This window comes from Theropithecus gelada, chromosome 1, assembly GCF_003255815.1.
Source record: "Theropithecus gelada isolate Dixy chromosome 1, Tgel_1.0, whole genome shotgun sequence".
Taxonomy (NCBI): Eukaryota; Metazoa; Chordata; class Mammalia; order Primates; family Cercopithecidae; genus Theropithecus; species Theropithecus gelada.
The window spans coordinates 165,359,118-165,367,448 of record NC_037668.1 but is presented as its reverse complement, the minus strand read 5'-3'; the positions used below and the strand labels follow the sequence as shown (position 1 = coordinate 165,367,448).

The following is an 8,331-nucleotide window of genomic DNA, read 5'->3' as shown; positions in this document are numbered from 1 at the left end:
TAATTTTCAGTTTCTGCATCTTCATTATTTATATGGTTTAGCTCTTTCCTTCTAATATTTATACTCTCAACTTTTTAAAACATTGCTATGATTTAATAACACCTTCTTCCTACCTAAAATGCTCAAGACCATTGTAATCTAAATCATACTGTCATTTTATTACAACTTTTTAATTAAAAAAAATTTTTTTCCCAAAACTGGTGCCATAGTATATTACAACCTTTTTGAGGTAAAAAAGGATGCACCTAAAACCAGAAGATATTGGAATCTGACTTAAAATGAAACCTCGATAAATAATTTCTCAGGAGTAATATTAGGATGGCTAACCCAATTTCAATAAAACATATTCTGATTTATATAATATAAATTTCTATTCTTCCATATTATTATGCACCTAAAACATATTCAATGTTCATAAAGTATTCAAAGTTCATAAAACATTGAATGTTTTCATGTTGTCATAAAACAATGAATATTTTATGAACATTGAATATGTTTTGGGTGCATAGTAACATGGAAGAACAAAAATTTAATATTATATAAATCTGAATCCTTTTTTTTTTTTTTTTGAGACAGAGTCTTGCTCGGTCGCCCAGGCTGGAGTGCAGTGGCACAGTCTCCGCTCACTGCAACCTCCCCACCTCCCAGGTTCAAGCAATTCTACTGCCTCAGCTTCCTGGGTAGCTGGGACTACAGGCACATGCCACCACGCCCAGTTGCTTTTTTGTATTTTAGTACAGACGGGGTTTCACTGTGTTGCCCAGATTGGTCTCAAGCTCCTGAGCTCAGGCAATTCACCTGCCTTCGCCTCCCAAAGGGCTAGGATTACAGGTGTGAGCCACCACATCCAGCCTTGAATCCATTTTCAACTAAAATAAACCGAGAAACATAAAATACCTAAGTTAAAAAAATACAATTAAAATACAAGCCTCTAAACTGCAGGTTATACCGCAGATGTGAATATTTTAGAAAAAGGTTAATAGAAAATTCTAAAAAACGTACTGCATATTAAGTAATATCTCCTTTCTTCAATTTTGTGATTAACAGGACTTTTATTGGTAGTAAACTAGAGCAAACAATCAGAATAATACATATGCAGTATTCAGTACACACAATAAAAGTTAAAGAAATTCAAAACCTGTATAAAACAAACTGGAGAAAAATCATACAGCTTAAGAGATACAGTGGTAAAGGTCCTCTCCATCCTTTGATTACAGCTTGTACTCTGTACTCAATAGAACTTACCGCACTTACTGAAATAAGAAATAAACACTTTTTAGTACTGAGTGTATTTAAGAAGATTAAGTACATTTTCTAAGAATCTTGCAATGACAAGTTGGTGACCCTTTAGCTGCTAAAGCTAAAGGGAGGAAAGTGGGAAAAGGAAATTAACTAATACTTTGTAACCATTTTTAATATTTCTTATTTTCCAAACACTGCTTTTATAACAGAAGTGTTTTACACTTGCACAATATTAATTACTTTATTATACATGGAAGCCTGCGGTAGGCTGATTACACAATAAGACTGCAAACAACCAGTGGTACTTTTCTGACGTCAGAAGAGTACATAAGACTGAAACATCACCAAAAGTACATAAAAAACTCATCAGCATAAACATCAAAGTACATTAAAAAATATAATCAGGAAAAAAATACAATTGCTAAAAAGCAGTTTAGAGTAGAGCCACTGCCTATCAGTAGCTTCAAATGGCAATTAGAGTTCATAGCAAGTTTTGATGACTTTACAAGACCCCTGTACAATACTAATGCACCCTTTTATTAAAATGTACATTAAAGGCCGCAATTTCACAAAGAGGTTCTGATGTTACTGCTATATGCAGACACATCATCCCTCACAGGAGTTATGTCACCAGTTGGAATTACAACCTTATTAATGGGGTTTTATTATATATGGAAATCTGTATGGGTTTTTTTTTTTTTTTTTAAAAAAGGTGGGTTTTGGGGATGTTTACCCTATTGTTTTGTATTTGGATGCCCTAAGGCATATAAAGCGCATAATTACCTACTGGAATGTAAATGGCACTAAAATTAAAACTGTCAAAATAGATAGAGGGAATAAGGAAGGCCCAAGAACTCTTTTTAAAGAGAGGCTGAGAACAAGAAAAAAAAACTCAGAAGTGTAGGTAATATGTAACAGCGCAAACAAAAGAACCGTTTAGGCCATGTATAATAAATAATGCATACCCCAAATTTCAGTTAATCATATAATTTCAACTTGAGTTCTAATACTAGAACCAGCCAACCACTTGGGTTTCAACACTGTACTAGATGTCAGTAGAATCGCTTGATGGAATTACAGCCTTGTTACAGTTGGGATAAAGAGAGGGTGCTTTTTGCTTTTTTTTTTTTTTTTCCTTCTTTTATTAAAGCTATCATTCCAGGCTTTGATCAAAGATCCAAGAATATTTGTTCTACCAGGCTGGAATGAACGTGGTTTGGAAGTTCAGAGTACATTTAAAAGCTGCAACAAAATATAGGTAGCCAACAATCTCAGAATTTTGGATCAGCCCAGATGGAGATAGCAATTTGAAATGTTTTCGATCCCTTACTTAAATGACGAAATGTATATCAGCCCAGATAGAGCAATTTGAAATGTTTTCGATCCCTTACTTAAATGATGAAATGTATATCATACTATCTGTAAATTGGATATTCCATTACAGTGATAACGTACAGAATTCCCATGCGTTATTACACTTTCCTGAGAGTAAAGCAATTAGAATAACCTTAATCCTAGCAACAAAGTTTTTTTTGTTTTGTTTTTTTGTAGGGTTTTTTTGTTTTTTTTCTTTTTTTTTCTTTTTTTTTTTTGCATTTAAAACATTTGGGCTATTCCCTGACGATCTATACATGTAAATTTGATTGCTAAACATTTTCACTTTGAATGTCAAACTATTTTTAATCTATTGATTTTGATTAAAAATCATAATACAAACAGAGCTAAAATCACACTAACAAAATAAACTAAATATGAAAAGTTGCATTGAAAGGGCATCACATTATTCTTAATAGGATCGTGTAGAAACATTCCAATGGCAGTGTTGTCAAAATAAAACAAAATTACATTAGAAGACCCCCAGCCTGGTCACTTTTGGGACCTTACCTGTAACTCTGGCTGGTGGGTGTCTTTACTCTTGTACTACATGGCTCACTTACATCAGACATCATATTTGTATACCCTGAGAAATCTGACACTGAAGTCCTTACTCTATGGTCCACTTCTCCATTAGAGTTAGTGATAAAGGTCATTGGCACCCTGCTGCCCGACTTAAACTGAGAACCAAACGCTTGTGCAAAGTTCTCAATCTGATACGTTGTTCTAGGCTCTATGTCTTTCTGAGGATCTATCTGGCTAGCTAACTCCTGAGATGGAATCTGAAAGCCTGTTGAAGACTCTAAGTTTTTCTGTTCCTTCTGGCTAGTCAATTTCTGAGATGAGGACTGGAAGGCTGATGAAGTCTCTAAGTTCTTCTGAGAATCTATCAGATCATCCAGCTCCTGGGAAGGTGTCAACTGCTGATGTGTAGCATCCAAAGCAGACAAATAAAGACCTGGCTGCGATCCAAACAACATCCCAAAAGGAGGCTTTGGCAATGAAGATGGCAACACTGAGGTAACAGATTGGCCGAAACCACACTCCAAAGGAGACGTAGTGTATATTTGTTTTTCTGGAAACAAAGTGTGGTTGTGGAGAGGTGAAGACAAACTGACGAATTGGAAACCATGTCCAAGAGTGAAACTTGCATTAGTGGATTTTTCAAAAGCCTGTTGGAGGTATTTGGAGTATTCTTGCAACATACTTGCTTTATCATTTGAAGGTGTTTGGGTGCCTGGGCTCAAATTTTCTTCTTGAACCAATTCTGAGTGTTCTCCTGAGGTGTGTAAATCCACTCGTGGTTCTGTAATATTGAAAGGATCCTCTTTCTGGCTTTCTGATTTGTTGGAGTATTGATCCAAAATACTTTGTAAAACCTCATCAGGAATTCCAGACTTGTCATGACAAGACTTAATCTCAGCATTTAGAGCTGAGGAGTCAATAAGTGACAATGGTGCCTCATTGTCCAAAACACTGACACCTGCAGACTGAATGACAGACTGTTGGGAGACCATGTGTCCTACGTTTATAGAAAAGGCACTGTTGCTGCTGGCAGTTGGTAAATATCTTCTTTTCTTTGAAAACTGCATGGCATCATCATAATTACTACTTATTTGACCTTGTTTGCCACTTGTACTTTGGAGAAGACCAATGGTCTCCACACTATTATTTGATACTATGCCAAGTGAGCCACTTGGTTTTCCAGACAAGGATTTCTGTCCTACTATGTCTGGTAATGGTGACACAAAGTTAAGGTAGTTTTTGTCTGTATTTTTTCTGCTTCCTTTCTTAAAGATCAATTTTGGCACCCTTTTCTGCAGTTCATCTATTCCAGTGCCAATTATGCCTCCACTGGAAGACACGGTAGGCATTTCTACTGAGTAACTCTGCATGTTTATATTATTTGAAATTTGTGATTCATTTGTTTTACCGGTCTTCTGTTCCTTATTTTCAATAGCTATGCTTTTTGACTTTGTTTTTCTCCTTGAAGAACTTGTATTTCCCTGAGACAACACAGCCAGATTACCCATATTGTTATGGTTTGATGACCCAGGTTCTGCACTAGTGGCTCCTTTAACTATGACTTCACCACATGTGCGCCTGTGCTTCAACAATCTATCAGTCCTTGAAAAATACTGTTGGCAAGTGTCACACTTATATGGCTTTTCTCCACTATGTGTCCTCTTGTGTCTCTCCATATGGTACTTCTGAATAAACTTCATGCTGCACTGATCACATCCAAATGGCTTCTCTCTACTATGAATTTTCTCATGTCTCTGTAGTAGGTATTTCTGAATGAAACCCATACTACACTGGCTGCACTGGAAAGGTCTTTCTCCTGTATGAATGAGGACATGTCTCCGCAGATGATAGGAGCTTCGGAAAGCAGCACTACAGTGATCACAGATATGAGGTTTCTGACTTGGGGAGAGGATGGCACCTTCTCCATCTCCAACCAAAGAAGGTTTGGAAGATGCACTTGGCTTCCTCTTGGCTTTAATTCCCTGAGATTCTGGCTTTGGCCTTTTTGCCTTTTTGACATTAGTGTCCTGCTTTGGCTCCTCACTGCCATGGTGGTCATCAGTCCTGCTACTGCTGCTGAGCAATACCTCGCGGTGGTGCTGAGCTGGTTGCTGCTGGACATGCTGGTGGAGAATACTGAGGTCCTGGATGACGCCGTGACTCCCCCCTTCACCGCCTCCTAGGCCTGGAGACCTCTCTTCAGCTCCAGCGAACAGCCCCCCATAGTGGTGGTGGTGATGGTGGTGGTGGGACTGCTGCTCCTCAGGATCCGCGGGTTTCTCCTGTTTGATGCTAACCAAAGACTGCAAGAATCCCCAGGAGGTCCTCTGCGAGGGGAAGGCCGCGGCTGACGCCGCCGGCTCCTTCTTGAAAGTCATGTCCGGGGCTGGCGGAGGGGGGGGGCTCAGCGGCCGGGGCTGCGGAGGTAGAGGAGGATAACACGCATTGCGGGGGAGGGGCGGCCGACCCCGCCGGCCGGGTGAAGCTGGTGACCGGGGGGAGCCGGTGGTTGAACATAACCATACCCTGGGGAAAGGTGGGTTCCATCTCTGCCCTCCTGCCGCTGCTGCTGCTGCCGCCGCCGCCGCCACTACCACCGCCGCCGGAGCCGCTACCACCGCTACTGCCGGTACCTCCGCCGCCACTCAGGAACCCACTGCCGATTTTCATACCCCGGAGGAGGCCTGGCTGAGGAAAGGAGGAGGAAAAGGGAAGAGGGAGGAAAGGAGGTGGAACCGGGCCCCGGGCCGGGACCACCGCAGCGCTAAGGACCCCGCCGCGCCGCCGCCCAGACCGCAACGCGCCCAGCACTAATTCCCAGCCCAGTCGCCTCCGGCACCGGCACGCATGGTCCTGCGACTCTTCCCCAGGCCTCGCCCTCTCCCTCCTGGATCCACCGGCAACACTTACGGGTCCCGCCGCCGCCGCAGCCGCCGTCGCCTCCAGTTAATAAAAATAACGCCGTCCTCTCCACAATGGAATTAAAAGCCTCCCGTGTACTGCGCAGCCGCGGCGCAGTGTCTGCTGGGAACTCCTCGACCCGGCCAGAGGGGAGGTCTGAGGAGCCAGGGCGCCTGCGCCGCAGCTTCCGCCCGGTCTGCCTGTCAATCACTGGGGCGGTTGGGCGGAGGCGGGGGAGCAAGGGCAGGAGAGGCGGGGATTTGGAGCCCTACTAAAAAGGGGCTTTCGAGGCGCATAGGCGTGATTGGTGGGCTGCACTGAAGGAGATGAAAGTGGTTGAGGGTTTCTGGGGGGAAAACGCTCAGGAGGTGGAATCCAAGGGGCGGGAAGTTACGGGGGACTGTACTACAGCGTGGCGTGGGAGATGCAGAGAAAGGGGCTGAAAGAGAAGGTGGGGGAAACTGAGGATTCAATATTAGGGCTTTCTTCACTCTAGGTTTTGCAATCCAGGTCTTGAAATAAAATTCAAACTCAGAAGTGGATCATTGAGGGCACTTTTGATTCTATCAAGAAGCATTCAACTCCAAATGCTCAACATTTATTAAAACAGGTGCTTATGTTATCCCTTTGAATTTGGAAGCACTAATAATGGGCGCATATCCTTTGCATTTATAGGAGGAGCCTGCTTTGAGACCGCAATTAGTGGTACCGTTGCAAAAAAAAGAAAGCAAAAAAATGTTGTCTTACTGCCAACCTTCCTGAAGGCTACTGGAAGAGGAAACCGAGCGTAATCCAGGTGCAGCAGTCCTGTAAAACACGCCCACACACATACTTCATTATCATCACATCTTATTTAAATGCCCCCATACCTTAGCCTGGCTAATCAGTCTGTTTGCCATGTTATAAATGCCTGGCCCTTTATATTGTTTATGCAAAATTAACCACCAGGCCATTCTAAGAGCTCTGCTAGGATCCACTCTCCTCGCCAGTACAGAATGCCGAGAAACTCATTGCAAATTTAGAAATTTTTCTCGTAAAGGAAAGTAATGAAGTAAAATCTTAAAATCAAAGTTATATCAACAAAATCAAACAACAAATATTTATTCAGTGCCTAATGTGCACAAGGCATTCGATTTCATGTTAAGCACGCAGAAATCTAAACCAGACATTTTCCTAGCAAAGGATATTTATAAATGAGAAATTTTAAATAAAAGAACCAGAACTATGACAACAGCTTATTTACATAGTATGTTTTCTTAATGAAATTACATGTACATCACAATGTTTCTAGCTAAATAATTTCTCATAATTAAATAATAAATTCTCTGAGAAATTTCACAATCGAAACCATAGGGATTATTTACTAATACTTATGGACCTCTCTGAGCCTGCCCTAAAAAATTTAAGGACGATATTTAATGAGCATTTTGAGATAAGAAGTAATTGCTTTTTTTCTAATCCCATGAAACAACATGTAAGTATTCCACCACTTAAACTGACACTTTCATTCTGTCAAGTATAGTTGTGATATTGTGAAATATATATTTGGACTTTGAACCGTTTTGTGGCACACAACTGCTAAAATCCTTGGAATCTGCAAAGTAATAAATGTCTTTTTGTATGCTAATGAAGCGACTGATGATGGCTGGCAACCCCTAGGTAGCTTCAGGATGGGGGCTGGTCACCGGAAAGGCCAAGGCAGGATTAGAGTTTGGGACTTTCAGTCCCACCCCCCGACCTCCGGGGAGGAGAGAGGGATTGAAGGTTAAGTTGATCTCCAATGGCCAATGATTTAATCAATCATGCCTGTGTAGTGAAGCCTCCATAAAAACCTAAAAAGGACAGGGTTTGGAAAGCTTCCTGTAAGCGAACCCGTGAAGGTTCCGGGAGGGTGGCGCACCCGGAAAGGGCATGGAAGCTCCACGCCCCTTCCCACATACCTTCCTCTATCCATCTCTTCATCTGGTGTTCATCGATAGCCTTTGTAATGTCCTTAATAGTAAACTGGAAAACGTAAGTGTTTGCCTGGGTTCTATGAGCTGCTCTAGCAAATTAATCAAGCCCAAGGAAGGGGTCATGGGAACCGCGATTTATAGCTGGTGAGTCAGAGCACGGGTAAAACAACCTGGGGCTCGTGATTGGCATCTGAAATGGGGCCAGTCTTGTAGGCCTGGGCTCTTAATCTGTGGGATCTGATGCTGTCTCCAGGTAGATAGTGTCAGAATTGAATTGGAGAACACCCCGGTGGTGTCTGCTGCAGAATCGATTGTTTCCTCAGTGTGTGGGGAG

At 41.9% G+C, this 8,331-nt stretch overlaps 1 protein-coding gene across 1 annotated transcript; it reads right to left on the bottom strand.

The window, feature by feature from the left end:
• Positions 1–1,034: 1,034 nt before the first annotated feature.
• ZNF281 (zinc finger protein 281) lies at positions 1,035–6,158 on the bottom strand. Its single transcript, XM_025360461.1, is given in 3 exon segments — positions 1,035–5,543; positions 5,545–5,825; positions 6,052–6,158. Coding segments are annotated over 2 exon segments (2,688 nt in total). The 5' UTR covers positions 5,812–5,825; positions 6,052–6,158; the 3' UTR covers positions 1,035–3,122.
• Between the last annotated feature and the right edge of the window lie 2,173 nt (positions 6,159–8,331).